This window comes from Fundulus heteroclitus, chromosome 24 (genome assembly GCF_011125445.2).
Source record: "Fundulus heteroclitus isolate FHET01 chromosome 24, MU-UCD_Fhet_4.1, whole genome shotgun sequence".
Classification (NCBI taxonomy): Eukaryota; Metazoa; Chordata; class Actinopteri; order Cyprinodontiformes; family Fundulidae; genus Fundulus; species Fundulus heteroclitus.
The window spans coordinates 11,129,439-11,146,783 of NC_046384.1; the positions used below are offsets into that span (position 1 = coordinate 11,129,439).

The 17,345-nt window shown below is 40.0% G+C and overlaps 3 protein-coding genes and 1 long non-coding RNA gene across 4 annotated transcripts in view; 2 read left to right on the forward strand and 2 right to left on the reverse strand.

Moving 5' to 3' along the window:
* Nucleotides 1-1,155: 1,155 nt before the first annotated feature.
* On the reverse strand, nt 1,156-5,875 carry LOC110366880. Its single transcript, XM_021310417.2, has 5 exons — nt 5,665-5,875; nt 5,212-5,526; nt 4,407-4,530; nt 4,053-4,086; nt 1,156-1,565 (listed from the first exon to the last, which is right to left on the reverse strand). Exons 1-5 carry the CDS (start codon nt 5,864-5,866, stop codon nt 1,398-1,400), a joined length of 843 nt encoding a protein of 280 aa, XP_021166092.2. The 5' UTR covers nt 5,867-5,875; the 3' UTR covers nt 1,156-1,397.
* Nucleotides 5,876-11,331: 5,456 nt separating this feature from the next.
* gemin8 (gem (nuclear organelle) associated protein 8) lies at nt 11,332-14,249 on the forward strand. Its single transcript, XM_012852231.3, has 4 exons — nt 11,332-11,411; nt 11,558-11,612; nt 13,058-13,400; nt 13,471-14,249. Exons 2-4 carry the CDS (start codon nt 11,610-11,612, stop codon nt 13,728-13,730), a joined length of 606 nt encoding a protein of 201 aa, XP_012707685.3. The 5' UTR covers nt 11,332-11,411; nt 11,558-11,609; the 3' UTR covers nt 13,731-14,249.
* Nucleotides 11,418-17,345, reverse strand: part of LOC118557931 — a 59,748-nt gene continuing 53,820 nt past the window's right edge. The window contains exon 3 of the long non-coding RNA XR_004928133.1: nt 11,418-11,676. This is a non-coding gene — a long non-coding RNA (uncharacterized LOC118557931). The remainder of the gene's footprint in view (nt 11,677-17,345) is intronic.
* LOC105917426 (neuronal membrane glycoprotein M6-b) overlaps nt 16,138-17,345 on the forward strand; it is a 56,507-nt gene continuing 55,299 nt past the window's right edge. Inside the window, exon 1 of the mRNA XM_036128424.1 lies at nt 16,138-16,212. Within this exon, the coding sequence (XP_035984317.1) occupies nt 16,209-16,212 (4 nt within the window). The 5' untranslated portion in view covers nt 16,138-16,208. The remainder of the gene's footprint in view (nt 16,213-17,345) is intronic.

Below are 17,345 nucleotides of genomic sequence, written 5' to 3' on the forward strand. Positions count from 1 at the left end.
TAGCTAACAGGAGAGGCAACTGGTGTGGTCTTCTGCTGCTGTAGCCCATCCGCCTCAAGGTTCGACTTGTTGTGCGTTCAGAGATGCTCTTCTGCAGACCTTGGTTGTAACGAGTGGTTATTTGAGTTACTGTTGCCTTTCTATCAGCTCGAACCAGTCTGGCCATTCTCCTCTGACCTCTGGCATTTCTGAAACACTCAGACCAGCCCGTCTGTCACCAACAACCATGACACGTTCAAAGTCACTTAAATCACCTTTCTTCCCCATTCTTAGGATCGAGTTGAACTGCAGCAGATCGTCCAGATCATGTCTACATGCCTAAACGCATTGAGTTGCTGCCATGTGATTGGCTGATTAGAAATTTGCGTTAACGAGCAGCTGGAAAGGCTTACCTATTAAAGTGGCGGGTGAGTGTAGATCATGACTGAGGGAATTAATGTGCATGAGTCAAACACTATGTGGAGTAAGAACAAACCAGTACTTCCCATCCATCTATCCTGACCACCAAGGTCTGACCACCAGTCATACTGGATGTTAAAGAAGCTTGTTTATTGGCCAACATCAAACCCTCCTCTTTCTAAAAGCTCTGACCTTTTGCTTCAAGATGAAGAGACTAACCACATCTACTTTCATGATACAATAAGAGATGGTTAAATGAGCATCATATCAGTCTTGAACGTTGAAAACAGAGGCCTATCTCGTGTGGCGTCTGCCAGTTGTTTTTTTTATCTGACACTAAAGGAAACGAGAACCTGTCTAAGAACCGCATTTCAATCTGATAAGACTAACATGTTCTCTGCCAGACCGTACGACGTGAGGCAGAACAGTTTCTGATTTCAACCACACGTGGCTAAAGAAAGCAGTTCAAGAACATGATTTTTTCGCTTTTGATTTAACGCGACAGAATATTTAAAATGCGTATGCGCCTAACGGAGATAATGTGGCTATAAATGCTCCATAAAAACAAATACACTACAGCATTTTATGATTTTGTACAAAAGTTTAATTGACACAATGTGTCAATTCAGAAAAAAGTATAACTACACTTAAAGTCTATACAGTTTCAAGAAAAAAAAAGGTAATAAACTGCACCAATTTGGGCTAACGCAAAGTTGCTAACCATGATCTTTGGATATTTTATCCCACCCCCCTCCTCAATTTACATGGCAGCTGATAAAGATTGCATCCTTATCCAGCCTTGTTTGTCACAGTTGAGGCTGTTTCATATTTTGTTTACAGCTTTGGCAGTATATATATATATATATATATATATATATATATATATATATATATATATATATATATATATATATATGTGATTAGCTACTTTGGAAAAGGCCCAAAGCATCACAGATCCTCCATCACGCTTAACAGAGTGTGATGGAGGAAAATTAGTTCTACAGGTTTTCGTAGATGTCCTCCGTTTGTTCTTTGCTTGCTAAATGAGCCTTTTTAGTTTTGCTCGCTGACTTTTTCCCCAGAGTGTTGATATCCATATGAGAGCTAGTCTGGTAGAGATCTCCCGTAGGCTGCTGAAGGCTGATGTATGAGCTTTCTTCTTTTTCCTGTAAACGATAACAAAAGGTTCAGCTAAATAATATCCCCGAAATAACAACAACAACAAAAATCAGATATGAATCTTAACTTCGTAAAACATGAAGTGGTGAGCTATAAGCTCAACTTTGGCCAGAGAAACATGCGGCACACCAAGTGTAATCAGGAAGTCAGAGTCAAACTGAAACCTGAGTTTTTTAGGTCACTGTGCACATCCTGTCACCACTGACCGTCGGAAATCTTGGTCGGCCTCAACATCAGCATCAACCTCCAGCGAATACTTTAAAACCACAAGGCGGGGATTTATAGCTTTTCCAAACAGCACAAACAGTTTATCTGTTGACCTCAATGCATAAGAGCCATAAATATGAGAGGCAGAATGCTGAGCTGCACCGAACAACAGAACAAGTCTCATATAAACATTTACCATCTTGCACATCATGCAGTGCAAAAATTCAACAATTCTTCTATCAGAAGAGAACTTTAAATGGTTTGGCACATGGGTGGTTACTTATATCAGGGGGCATACACACATGTAACACTTTGCAACAACCTTAGTTCCTCTTATTTGTTTGAAACCAAACTTTGCGGTATTTCATCGTGCAATAGACCAAATGGAAATTGCTGCATAATCGCGAGAAGATTTGTCAAATGTTTACAAAAAGAAAGAAAAAACTTGGCATGCAATGTATTCACCTCCCTTTACTCTTTTTCTCCTACATAAAACACAGCACAATTAGATGACTTCAGAAATCCCCCCCATTAGAACATAGAGTTTATCTGTGTGTAATTTAAACTCAGAATGAATTCAGCCGTTGTGTTTCTGGCCTCAGAGGCTCGTTAGAGAGCATTAGAGAACAAACAGCAGACAGGTCAAGGGGAAAGCTGTGGAGACGTCCAAGGCATGGTTAGGTCATAAAACAATATCCCATGCTTTATTATCTAATAGCTCTGTTCAATCCATCAGCTGAACAGGAAAAAAAGGAGGAACCGACTACAAACCAACCAAGAAATGGACATCCACCTAAACTGAGAGGCTGGGTTAGGAGAGTATTCATCATCAGAGAAGTAGCTAAAAGGACCATGTTTACTCTGGAGGAGTTGTAAAGATAAGCAGCTCAGGTGGACAATCTGCAGACAGGGCGACTAATCTGGGCTTGTTGGAGGAGTGGTGAGATTGTTGGTTTGGTGAAAGAAAGCCATGACAGAGCGATGTAGAGAACAAAGCAAACATTTGGACATTTAACAGCATCTGTGGTGGAAATTACCATCCTTAACATCATTCTCAAAATGCTGAACCCTGGTAGTGGCAGCATCATGCTGAGGGGATTGCTTCCAGGTCAGAGTTAATAGGATGAGAGCTGGAGCTAAACAGGGTAATCATTTAGGGAAACCTTTAAGATGCTGCAAAAGCTGTCTGGAGGTACACCACCCAGTAGAACAACAACCTTAAACATCCAGCCAGAGCTACTAAGAGCATATCTGTGTGTTAGCATGACCTAAGGCTAAATCTAGATTAGCATTTTTTTTCCAAAAGTTGAAAATTGGATGTTCTTCAAAGCTCTTCATCTATTTTTAAGATCTTCTTACATTCTATTTTGTAAAGAAAAATGAGCAACAAGTTCAGTCATTACATGGTAGAGACAAACATTTAACTGCAGCAAGCGGTGCCTCGTTAAACATGTTCACATCACTTTTTCAGATCTTTCTTTGTGAAAATCCATGCAAAGCAGGTATATTTTTCTGCCACTGCAAGATAATTAACCACCTTGAGTGGGTCAAGTCATTGTTTTCCAATAAAATACGTTGAACTTTTTGTTTGAAATGTGGAAAAACTGTGAATAAGCTCATGTGTATGAATATTTTTGCACTCTACTGTATTAAGTGTCTGAAAATTTGACTTGTTTTTTGAACTGTCTGATAATTTAAGTGATCTGAACAATTTCCCAAACTTAAACAGAGATTTCTGCTGTCGCTGTAGACCACAAACTTTTCAATCTAAAGACATTGCCCTTAGTCCAGCTAAATAAAACTGAAAATATCCTGTGAGATTGATATTTGAGGAAAATTATGTAAAAGAAGCACACGTTTTCCAACCTAATGACCAGAACATCGATTTAAAACGATGATATTGGTACTTTTGGGGTGATTCTATTATGAATATTGTAAATTATGAGAAAAAAAGCTATAAAACAGCTAAAACTGACACTCTAATTGTCGCCTGCATTAGGTATAGCGTCAGCAAAGTGAAATGCAAAACGGAGACATATAGATTCACTCAAAGGTAAAATAGAATAACAAAAGAATGAGAGACCGCACAGTATTATGTTGTAAGTGTTCTCTTACTTACAGTTATTTAAAAAAGCATACTGAGATTAAAAGAAATGTGAAACTAAGTAGGATATTTTTCTACATCTTTCTTTCTATACAAGTGGATAATTAAAAAACTGTACATATACAGTATTTAAAGAAGTGATTCAGTTTAAAGTTTTACTCACATCTAATTGAAGTCCTCCAGACTGCCTGCGGTGTCTGAAAATAAGAAAGGATCAGAGTTAGACCCATAAATATCACCAAAAAGACAACAACTAACATGTCTGGAAGTATAATCTATCCTACTACCGCTATAAATCACCAAATGTCTCACTTTATCACCAATGCTTGCTAGTTAGCTATCTATTTAACCTTTCTATAAGTTGAGTTTTAGTTTAGGATGCACTCCACATCCGTTAAATAACTCAAAATAGATTCCTCCATTATTTCATACTTTCTAACAGTTCAGTTACAACCAGTACAGGGTTGAGAGATTTGAACTTGATAAAAGTATCGCTTGAAAAGGCCTCGGAAATCACCTGTAATGTGTTTTTCTGAGGGCAAGTCCAAGTATCAGTCCAGCTAGGATAACAAATCCAGCTGCGGCACTAATCACCATCATACAACTGATAATTGTGAGCGGAGAAATGGCAGCGTCATCTCCTAGAAATTGATCAAAAGAAAGAAAATGTCATTAAAAATATACACAAATAGGAACATCGCTATAAAGCTGGTCACATGGAGGGCAGAGATGTTGCCAGGACATCGATCAAACTTAACATTCATGTCTGAACCGTGAGTTTAAGTGAAGTCCACTCATTTATGCATGCATAAAACCAAGCAGGGGTTTAAGAGAGCGATGATTTAATGATGAATTACGTAAAATAGCACAAAATTTGAATAACAGAAGGTAAATAAAATAAAATGCATCTGAAGACGGGTGACTTTCTAACCTGGATTTAAAACATATAAAGGCGGGAGTGCAGCAGACATAGGGAAGCTTTTTCAAAACCTCAGGCATCAGGATTTAATGATGATGCACAGCAGAAACAAACAAAACGCATTAAATTAAGATTTTTGCAAGGCCTCAGACAACAGGTGACCTTTAAACCTAGATTTCAAACATTTAATGAAGCAAACGGTGCACAGTGAGGCAGATTGCTCAATAACGTGGCTCCTGCAGCACAAAATAAAGAAATTAAATAAATAGAGTAGTTGGGAGAGAGAAGCAGTTTGTTAGTAGATTTGTTAAATTGTTAAGAAATGTGTCTAAAAAGCGTAAAAGCAGGACCAGACAGACTTTATATATTTAGGCTACCTTTAGAAAACAAAGCCAGCTCATACCTTCCACGGTAACATGGAGATGCAGAGTATTCGCGCCTTCGAGGTAGGAGCACTCACATATGTAGTGCCCGCTGTGCTCTGGCCTTAGATTGTTTAGCCGTAGAAACACGGTTTGATTCTCCAGCTTCAGGGTGAACCTGTCCCCGCACTGTTGCTCAAAGCCCTTTTCAGGGTCAAACAGGAGGCGACAGCCGTCTTCCCTGGTGCTCGACTGCGTTTTAATCTTACACACAATCAATGTGACGTTATCCAGCAAAGCTCGGGAGCAGAGCCTGAAAACCTCTGTTCCACTTCCAATCGTCTTTACTATAGTCTCTGCAAATAGAGCAAAAAAATATTAGACCTTTTGAAGCAATGTGAACATCAATCAACTTTGATTGTTTTGAATGAAACGGGTGAAAGATGGAGAAAAGACAGATCTGCGTGGCTGCAGTAAAAGCTTGATTTCTGTACCTTCAGTGTCCAGACAAAAGCAGAAATGCAGCACGAAAAGAAGCCGCAATTTAACCAGATCCATAGTGGTAAATAAGTCTAACCAACACTCTGTGTGCAGCAAGAAGGATGGTAATGATTGGTTCCACAGACCTGGAGGGAAATAAGTGAACTCGCATCGGCTAATTATAACTGGTACTGAACAGGAAGCAAAACAAAACATCTGCTAATTTCTAACTTACTCCCAATGATTAGAATTAGAACCCCTTTCAGTGAGAGGGAAACAGTGCAGGGGAGGCCACGAAGCCACACACAGCAACACAGAGACATAGAAGCCAAACAACAGAAGAGAGAGACATGAGAGAGGAGAGAACACAGAGAGAGAGAGGAGAGAGAGAGAGACACAGGAGACAGACAAGAGAAGCAGACAGAAGAGAGACACAGAGAGACAGAGACAGAGATAGAGAGAGACACAGAGATAGAGAGAAGAGAGGAGAGAGACAGAAAAGAGAGAGAGAAACAGACGAGAGATGAGAGAACAGAGAAGATAACGAGAGAGATACAAGACGATAACAGAGAGAGAGAGACATAGACATAGAGACAGAGAGGCAGATGACACACAGACAAGAGAGAGACATACATAAGCAACATAGATACATACATATACATACATACATATACATACATACATACATACATATACATACATACATACATACATACATATACATACATACATACATACATATACATATATATATATATATATATATATATATATATATATATATATATATATATATATATATATATATATATATATATATATATATATATATCATGGCATGTTATATATATATAACATGGCAGCAACTCAGTGCATTTAGGCATGTAGACATGGTCAAGAGAATCTCCTGAATTTGGCGTCTACAACATGAAAGCATGGATCCATCCTGCCTTGTATCAACGGTTCAGGCTGGTGGTGGTGGTGTCATGGTGTGGGGAATATTTTCTTGGCACTCTTTGGGGCCCTTGGTACCAATTGAGCATCGTTGCAACGCCACAGCCTACCTGAGTATTGTTGCTGACCATGTCCATCCCTTTATGACCACAATGTACCCAACTTCTGATGGCTACTTTCAGCAGGATAATGCGCCATGTCATAAAGCTGGAATCATCTCAGACTGGTTTCTTGAACATGACAATGAGTTCGCTGTACTCAAATGGCCTCCACAGTCACCAGATCTCAATCCAATAGAGCATCTTTGGGATGTGGTGGAACGGGAGATTCGCATCATGGATGTGCAGCCGACAAATCTGCGGCAACTGTGTGATGCCATCATGTCAATATGGACCAATCTCCCTGAAGAATGCTTCCAGCACCTTGTTGAATCTATGCCACGAAGAATTGAGGCAGTTCTGAAGGCAAAAGGGGGTCCAACCCGTTACTAGCATGGGGTGCCTAATAAAGTGGCCGGTGAGTGTATACTGTGATTCTGTACAATGGTTCTTCTCCTTGTGTTTTACATCAATCTCAAAGCCTTAAAACTAGATCTCTAACCATTTCCAAATAAAATGTTTCTAATGTATTCTTCAATGTCTTTTTCATCTAGGTGTCACCAGCATATACAGAGTAAGGTGCACCTTTGCCTGGCATAAAATGGAGAACTTAAAAAGGGAAGGACCTTTCGCTGATACACACCTCATTTTATGGTTACTGAGAATAAGTAATAGTAAAATATGACTGAAAATACTCCAATTTAAGGAAGTAAACATCCTACTTTGACACTGGAACCCATTTCCAGCTGCCTTTATTTTCAATCTATGGAGACGATGCACGCGCCAGATAGCTTTCAGCAGACATGTTTATCCCTTTAGGCCAGGTTCTTTGTTTTTTTACTTGGGTGCAGCAGGTTAGAAAGGTATTCCATGTCTTTTCTTTGCATAACACTGAACTTTTGTTTGTTTTACTCTAGTTTTAATCATGCATCTCCCCTAAAACCAATAGATTGTGATTTCATTTCCCTTCCTTGACTTCTGCTGACTAAGAAAAAATCCTCTTGATTCCCTTTTTGTTGGTTGTTTGAGCCAGAACTGATCACTATTAAAGGAAACCAGAATGAAGCGGCCCTGTAACCCTCACCAGACCTAACTATTACATATCCTTCAGATTAAGAAAAAGAAACAAATCACGGACTTGTCTCTAAAATGACTAAAACACATGACAGGAAGTGTCGGCTTACAACATGAGGGACATGTGGAGAGCTTCGTCTTCTAGTTAGCGGCAGCCGTCACCTCTCTGTGCAGACGAGCTTTCTGCATTTCACCTAAACTTTAAGTGTAAGACATGTTTCTCCAGCTGCTGGCGGGTGATGTGTTGCACTGGTTGGCTGTCAGTTTGACACCACGCTATACATCCTTCCCACAACCACGTCTGTCTAAACAACAGGAAAAGGATTTACTGGAATGTGTCACCTGAAACTAAATGCAGAATCACAAGTCAAACACTCTATAAACCATTTGGCTTTCCGAAAAGTGACGTTTGGGGATTTCACCACTTATACCTCATTTTTGTGAAAAGAAACAGCCAACATTGTCATTCTTGGTTCCTCAGTTAGCCCAGAAATTAAGTGTAAGCAGCATCAATTAATAGAAACAGAATCAGAACAAGAAGGACTGGAAGATTTATGGGATTTGGGACCAGGAGAGAAAGTTTATGAAGTCACGGACCAACACAAAAGTCTCTATCGGTGTTTGTGTGGCAGCGCTGACTAGTGATGATGCTCCAGTGGTCAAGGTGGTGAGCTATAAGGGCTGTGGTTTCACACTACAACACAAATGTGTGAACAGAATAGGTTAGAGGTTCCCACGCTACATCTACAGGAAGAAAAAAACATGGATGTTGTGCAACAATCCACGGCCCTTAAGCTGCGTCAAGCTTTACAACATGGTGAACTCAGGATTATTAAATCCCCCACGCTATCAATAAAACTGATTCAGAACGAGCAATAAAAGGAAAAACACTACTTCATAAGCCTTACCAGGCCAAAACACAGAACATGAACTGCAATAAAGCCCAGCCTTCCTTGTTGTTCACATGAAGATGAGTTATTGGGAAGATCTACCAGGCGGTGGTTTCCTGGGCAAGCCCCTCCTTCTGGCTCCGCCCTACTAGTTCAAATACAAAAAGTCACCCCAGATTCTGGAAGAGGATAAAAGGCAGTGCAGTCGTGGAGGATGCACATAACTCAGTCTCACTATTCTCAGCAGCGAGAAAGATCGCCTCCAACAGTGACGGCAGATGCTTTAAAGCAATAGAAAACATGTTCAGGATTAAAGTTGGAAGGCCTCCCCAGGCAGCTGCCCATAGGAAGGATTTAACCACAAAGCATGACTTACACCCACTGGATGAATTTTTTTATTTTTTTTATTAGTAATTCATTTCATAATGTATTTGTTAATCAATAAACCATTTAATTATTTTTTTATATTAAGTATAGATATATATATTGCACCAGTTTCTTCATTTTTATATAATGTGCTCAAGTTTTTCACGAGCAGGTGAAAAAAAACTTCACCAGTAAAATCAAAGTCAAAGAAAACGCAAAAAAACACACATAACTTTCTAATTAAGTACTGCATTTTTATACCGTTAACACAAACACATATTCCGACATCAAAGGAGGAAACGGGTTTAGAGAAAGACACAAGTCTCTTTCCACTTCCTCTGAAAGCTTTGAAGCCTGAAGCCAAAGTGCGACCTACATATAGGGTGAAATAAGTCTAACAGCAGTCAGACGTTGAGCAAAGACGCTGCGTTTGTATCCTGTTAGTAAGATATGACAATGTCCAAGCTCATTCACTCGCCAAATATCAGCTTCACTTTCAGTTAGCTGGAAAACTAAAGAAAACAGAGATAAAATGAAGCAGCAGCTCCTGTTTTACTGTAGCAACAATTTTTGTATCTCAGCTGTTTTCTCTGCAGAAGGCAGATCAAGTCACCACAATTTCATATAAATATTATTGTAGGATCTGAGCAGCTTATGCTGTTTTAACAATAAATATCTAATTAGAAATGTGTGAAGTCAACCAGCAGGGCTTGTCGGAGTTAGAAATTAGTACTATAACAATCAGAAAATGCACTCAGTGGTTTCTAGCTGATGTTTGACTTTGAGAAAACTCTATTCTCTCTTTGAAAACGTTTAAAACAGAATATTAGACTTTGTTTTGTCTTATATTTAACTTGAATTGTCTGCTCTAAGCACCAATAAGTTGAAACCCATAGAAAGTGATGTGATATGTTTTGTTTTTTGTTTTATCCATAACCAAATCTAGTGTGCAAATCATACACAGAGCTGTGAAAAAATGTTTGTTTTGTTTCAGATCTTAAAACCAATTTTAATATCAGACAAAAATAAATGGTGCAAATGCAAATAATGATTTTATTTATTAGGGAAACAAAGCAACCTGGCCCTTTGTGGAAAAGCAATGATCCCCCTTGTTGAATTATATTTTAACAACATTCAACTACAGCAGGAAAGGGTTTTAAAGCAATTGAACTTCCAGCCAATCACAGTGCGAGCCTTTATTCACAGATGTGTAACATGTGGAAAGTGTACCTCCCATTAAAAGAACACAAATATTGGCCTCACACTTAAGGACAAAATCTTGATGAAGATGAAGGTGGCCTCCATCACATCTGGCATAAAACTAACAGCATTTTAGTAAAAGAACCTCATATTAATGGTAAAGCAAGGTGGTGGTAGGTTAGAATCTGGGGCTACTAATAGACATGACCATGAATTATGCTCTCTGACACAAAATGCCCACCAACAAGTCCACCTCTGAAAAGCTCAAAATTGACCAAATTAACATTTTTTAATGGCCTACTAAAAATCCGAACAATACAATTTAAATGTTGTCGTATAAAGATAAACAGGCTGTTGATAGTTGAAAACAATGTGACTGATCAAAGTTGTTGCCACAAAGGGCAAAACACCCACTTATTAGGTTTAGGAGGCAAATTACGTTTTCCACATAGAACCAGGTTGATTTGGAAGACGATATTTTTACATTTACTCAAGTTTTCTCTGTGATATATTAAAATATGAGTAATGATCTGAAACATCTAATTGTAAAAAAAAAAAAAAAAAGAAAAAAAAAAGAAAAAAAACAGGAAAACTATAAGGAGAACAATGTTGTTTTAAGCTATATATATATATATATATATATATATATATATATATATATATATATATATATATATATATATATATATATATATATATATATATATATATAATCTTTAAATCTTGTCAATTTCCCTTTTAAGGGTGTTCAAATAAATCCTGGTTTGGTTTTAAAACAAAGTGTATCTAGCATATCCGATGCCTACATATGGTGAAGAGCATTTCTAATAAAACAATGGGGAATTCTAAATTATGTGTGTAATTACATAAAAGGTATTAGATATGTTCAACATTTAACTAGATTTATATATATAAAAAACTTTCATGTAGACCAAAATATTCTTAGAATTATAACTCATGCATCTATTATAACAACTGATATTCAACGTAATAAACTACACCTCCTTTTATTTTATATTTAGGAAAAGAGGGCAACATTAGGTGTGTTTTACAATTTCTTAAAGTGAAGCACTTTCACGCTGTGTCCGCCAGGGGGCGGCAAATACCCGGAAGTTGATTTTCTTTTCTCAAAGGCTGCTGGGAGATTTTTCAAAGCGGCAGCATGAGGCTAACAGTGAGGTAAACACTTGATATTCTCACTTAACCTTAGATTAAATTACTATTTATTGAATATTTTATGTTATTATTGCTACACGCCGTGACGCAGAGGACGTAAGAACAACAGGAAGTGTTGCATTTACTCACAGGGCTTTGTGTGTCCGCAGCCTGAAGACCTGAGGAGGAAGTGAAGTTAAAGCTGCCTTCATCCTTTCAGTCATGGTGAGAAAACTAAACCAGCGTCCATCACTGAACCCTGACAGCTCCTGGTTTCCTCCTGCAGCTCCTGGTTTCCTCCTGCAGCTCCTGGTTTCCTCCTGCAGCTCCTGGCCTGCACACGGCAGCATTTATCAGACAATATGACGGCACAGGAAACACAGAGACGCTCAAAAAATGCTGCGAGCAAGGACAAAAACATGCAAAAATATGAAACTATTTTCAAATATATATATATATATATATATATATATAAAAGCAGCATTTAAAACAATAATGCGGTACAGCTCTTAGATGAGCTGTTCTATTGAATGTTTATGTTCAGTTATGACTCTTGATCAGACCATAATAACTTTAACCTCTTTAGTTTATTTACACGGGGACAAGCGTTCAATTTAGTGCCTTACAAAAATTACCAATTTTAATATATTCAAACCTATAATTTACCTGTCTTGTAATCTTATGTGACGGAGCTGCACAAATAACCTAATTTAGTTTAGTGAAATGATCTATATTTATATATTAAAGTTGCATAGTCACGTTATTTGACTTTTTTTTTATTTATTTATACGTCAGTAGCTCACGCTGATCGTATACAAAGTTTTTATGTAAGATTATCACGTCCTGCTGGCGTATTAGTTGTTATTTTGGTGTTTTATGCTTTGTTTTTTGCTCAGTTTGTTAGTAATTAAAGCATTTTGTGTTTATTTAGAATAACAGAGGAAGTACTGCGCATGCGCAGCAGGGGTTGAAGGATGGAAGCAGCTAACAACTATTAGCATCTCCTAATGAAACAATGAGGAAAGGTCCAAGCAAAAAATATTATTCAAAGAGGGAAAAGGCTGGAATGTTAATGGTAATCCAGTCTGAACGTTGGTGTTCACTGAAGCGGACGCTAAAGCTGTCAAGGCTCAGATGTGACGCAGAGATGATTGACATGAGTAAACGTTCTGATATGAGGCTCTTAAAGTTGCTGTAGATGGTTTTATTTAATTAATAATGGCAGCGTCAAACGGCAGCTGGCTGTGTGGAGATGTTGCAGCGAGCATCCCTCATGGGTTTCTCAACAGGACAATGCTGCAGTTCAGGCTTTTGGATCATCCTCCAAGTTCCCCTGATCTGAATCCCGTTTACAACATTTCGGGACAGATGTGGAGGGAAGTTTACAAAAACATGCCTGAACGTCCAGTTTGATTTACCGTTTGAAGGAGTTTTTCTCAGCTATGGTCTTTTGATCAGCTGATGAGCAGCTTATTACAGAAAAAAACATTTACGTTTTGTCTCCTGCTCCCATTTCTTCTTTTAGCATCGTGAAGCTCTAATGCAGTAGGCCACCATTAAACATTGGGAGTTTCAATCTGCATTTCTAGCCTTGGTTGTGGGGAGGGCTACTAAAATCTAAAATATGCATATCCTCCAGTGAACCTTAACGACCATCCATTTCTTCGCAGGAGGACATCGGCGCGGTGATGTCCTGGTTTTCCAGCCCTGTGTACAGCCGCTACTGGCAGCACTACCAGCAGGCCATGGCCTGGCACCAGAGACACCGGCGCGCCTACAGGAAGGCCCTGGAGGCGGCTTACGGCCCCGCCCACCAGCGTGAGGGACGTGCCGGCAGCCAGCGGCGCTACGCTGACTGGCAGGCCGCCGAGAGCAGCGGCAGCGACGACGGAGAGCGCGGAGAGGACGAAAGCAGCTCGGACAGCGAGATCGAGTGCGACGTCAGCAACATGGAGATCAGCGAGGAGCTGCGGCAGTACTTCGCCCATACGGAGAGGCACAGGGAGGAGCTGAGTGAGTGTCAGCTGCATCCACAGACCAGACGTCTTCCAGCTCCTTTTTGATTCCTTAAAATGTTTTGCAGAGAGGCAGCAGCAGATGGAGGCGGAGCAGCAGGACAGCTACGTGCCGGCCGACCAGGACCTGCACGGCGGCTCCTGCCGCGGCAGCGCCGCTGCTCCCTCGGAGCGGCCGGGCGAGAGGCGAGCCGCCGAGATGAAGAAGCTCTACGGCAAAGACGCGGCCAAGATCCTGGCCATGGAGGCGGCCATGCAGCTGACGTTTGACAGGAACCGTGATCTGAAGCAGCCCAAATACTGGCCCGTCATCCCGCTGAAGCTCTGATCCCACCGCCTGGGAGTCAGACGCCTGGTCCTCTGATGGTCACGACTTATTAAAACTCCTAGAAAGTCACGCTTCAGCTCAACCAGAGGTGGACGCCCAGATCCATCAGCTGCTGCTCGGGTTTGAACACCTGGTTCTGAGACGTAGATCTTCCCACCTCCTGCAGACGTACTGAACTTTAGCCCCGCTGCTGCAGCTGATGGGAATATATTCAAACAGCATGTGTCAGTGTGTCTGCTCCTGATCCGTTTGGGTTTAGCCTCTGGCTCGCTGATGCTTCCCGCTGCAGCAGCTCCTGTTTGGCCTGTCGGCTGCGACTGAGCTGGAAACAGAAGCGTCTCTGCATGGCTGCTTCTCCTGCTTCAGCCCAGGTTTCCCTCTGAGTCACAGCTCCAGCTAACATTTCTTTATGTTCAGTATCAGCCACGTGTCTCCTGAGGAGGAATCACCTTTATTTTATGCTGTTTGTGTGTTTTAACACATATTTAGTTAATAATAAAGTGTTTTTTTTGTCTTACTCTTTGCTTGCCGGGTGATTTTTGACTAAGAAATGAGGCTCAAAATCCTAATAATTGAACCTTTAGTCATTTTCTTATCCACTGAGAAACTTTATTAGGATACTTTATTTGATTTGCTACCAATCACAGGTAGTAAACGCAACAGGTTCAGGTATTTGCTTAAGTTCAAACATCATCAGAATGGAGAAGAAAGAGGATTTAGGAGCTTTTAACGTGATTGTTGGAGCAAGACGAGACGGTCTAGGTAGTTCTGCTAGGATTTATACTCTCTACCATGTCTCAGGTTTACAAAAAAATGGTCTGCACTGCAAAAAGGGAACATAAAGTAAAATTTTCTTGAAATTGATGTATTTGTCCTTCATTGGAGCAGGTTAATAAGCGTGCCTGCAAATGGAATAAGATTTTTGCACTTAAAATAATCTCCATCAGATTATTTCAAGTGAATATATCAAATGATCTTATTTTAGGGGTGAAAATGCTCATTCCCTTGGCAGATCATCTTATTTACCTGCTCAAATTGAGGACAAATACACTCATGTCAAGAAAATGTTGCTTTAGTTTTGTTTTTGCAATGTGAGAAGCGAAAACTTCCAACGAGCAGCGGATGGATGGATTAAAGTGACCTGAGGTGACAGGAGAACGGCCGAACTGGTTTCTGTATGATGGAAATGCAGTAATTGTTCATATAGCTGGGAGTTGCAACCACAGTATGCAGAAAACCATCTCTGGATGTGTAATTAGTCCTGAAACAGACGGGCTACAGAGGCAGAAGACCACACCGGAGGATCTAAGCCACACGAAATCAGGAAAACTGAGCAATAACAGGTTGGAGAAATGTCCGATTAATCTAAACTTCAGTGGCTGGTGGTGGCGTCATGGAGTGGGGGGATATTTTCTCAGCACACTTTAAGACCATTAGTGCCAGTTTATTGTTTAAAACACCACACTCTCCCATAGAGTAGCTGCCAACCGTTTCCTCCCTTATGACCCCACTGTACCATCTCCTGACCACTTCCACCAGCATTATGCATCATGTCATCACCTCAGACTGGTTTCTTGAACCAGACGATGAGTTCAGCGTGTTCTCCACACCTCCATCTAACAATCAAATGAGGCGGCAGCAAGGTGTGCCTAATAAAGTGGCCAAACTGGTGCAGGAATCAGGCTCAAACCCCACCAGAGACACATTTCCACTCCTCTGTCGCCAAAGCTTGACTTTAAGGAGCAACGTGTCTTTGATTTTCACAATAATGGAGCGCAATTAAGGTTTCTGCTTGGTATTTGGTTTAATTTAAAAAAAAAATCTGATCTGGATCTGTATGAAAAAAAAGCACAAATAAAATATTAGGATTTCTAGATTACATTTTCTGAATATATATATATATATATATATATATATATATATATATATATATATATATATATATATATATATATAAATAAAACAGTTGGTGTTGCCGGAGTGTTTCCCTGATGGTAATGACATGAATGTCTAAGGTTTTGCATCCATTCCGAATCCTTGTCCTGAAAATGAAGTAGTTTGTATGGTACAAAGATCACCCTGAACAGTTTGAGCTCAACACGATGCATGAAAACATTCAGGTTTAGTGTTTATATCAGACTGTGTCCTACCTTCAGTAAGCTCTGAGTTTGCATGACAGTGTTTTGCGTATTGCGCATGTGCAAACGGTTTTCCCCCCCCATCTCTCTCTCTCAGCATTTAATGGCTCACTGTATTTGATGAGACATGCAAATCCAAACGGGACACTTGTCTCTGTATTTGGATTAATAAAGTCAGATCTGTTCCTAGGAGTAATCTTTGACGTCACCCTCCTCCCTCCCTCCCTCCCTCCCTGATTCCTAAACGGGACGTCCAGTTGTTTGCGTGCGACGCGACAACCTGTGGACAGCATCTCAGGCCCTTTTTGTCTCAGGGAAAGTTTCCTCAGGAGCGGAAGCAATGGGTAAGTAAACTCATTTTCACACTAGAGGAAGTTGTTGCCACCTCTCAGTTTGAAACCTGTTGGGGTCTTCACTGGCTGTGCGCCAAACGTGCAAAACGTGTCTTGGGGCTTTGTGCGCCTTTTTCCTCTGTGATGCATTTCTCTTTGGGTCAGTTTTTAACATTTGCACCATTTCTCTGCGTGTTTTCGCTCAGACCGGGCTCACATTGAGCGCTGCAGATGGGATTATTTGCATGTTTTGCAGAGAAAGTGCGCGTAGTCCGCAGTGTCTGCGTGCTGACGCGTCAGCGCTCAGGAATAAACGGCGAGCACTGCAGGCTCCATTTGCATATAAACATTCCCACTCATCCTCCCTTTATAACAGAAAATATATTAGATTTAGTTTTGCTCTCTAAAGTGAATATCACCGCATTTTTTTAAAATGTAGAGATAAAAGAGTAAAAGGCAGACCGCCCGGTGCGTTTTAATTTGTTAGAAAGAGAATAATTTCAAGCTTGATTGTAGAGCCAAACAATCAGCAACAGGCTCCTCAGGCAGAGGCTCACGGCTCTCATTATAAACAGGAAATGGTGTCAGCGAAGCAGAAGATGGAAAAGTTATTTAATGATGCTTCCTAGAATCACAACTGTCCCTAATAACTGGTTTAAGGTTGTCCAGGTAACGTCAGAGTTAGATTAAAATTATATTTAGGACGTTCAGGGTTTAATGTTGATTTATGGCGTTGCTTTTTTTAATATATGCTTTTAAAAACAGGACGTTTCTTCACAAAGATTGTTTCCTTCATTTATTTTCCATTTATGTGTCCTTCTACTCTTACTTTCTTCCTTCCTTCGTGTATCCTTCTACTTTTCCTTGCTTCCTATACACTTTTCCCATGTATCCTTCCTTTCTTCTTTCCTTCATATCCTTCTAATCTTCCTTCCTACCCTTTTCCATGTATGTTTCCTTCTGTCCCTTTTCAATGTCTGTTAATTTCCTTCCTTCTTCAATGTTTCCTCTCTTTCTTCCTTTTCCATGTTTCCTTCCTTCTCCATAATTCCTTCCTTCTTTTTCCATTTCTTTGTTGTTCCTTCCAACCTTTCTTTTTTCATGTATATACAGTATCCTTCTACACTTCCTTTCTTCCTTCCTCC

Excerpts from the sequence above, each read along its gene's own strand:
- gemin8 (XM_012852231.3), top strand. Across the intron at positions 13,401-13,470 it reads GAGGCACAGGGAGGAGCTGA|AGAGGCAGCAGCAGATGGAG; the intron begins GTGAGTGTCAGC and ends AATGTTTTGCAG.
- LOC110366880 (XM_021310417.2), bottom strand. The coding sequence starts at position 5,866 with ATGTTTTGTTTTGCTTCCTGTTCAGTACCAGTTATAATTAGCCGATGC. Across the intron at positions 4,531-5,211 it reads TCTCCATGTTACCGTGGAAG|GAGATGACGCTGCCATTTCT; the intron begins GTATGAGCTGGC and ends ATCAATTTCTAG. Across the intron at positions 1,566-4,052 it reads CTGGAGGACTTCAATTAGAT|GAAAAAGAAGAAAGCTCATA; the intron begins GTGAGTAAAACT and ends TATCGTTTACAG.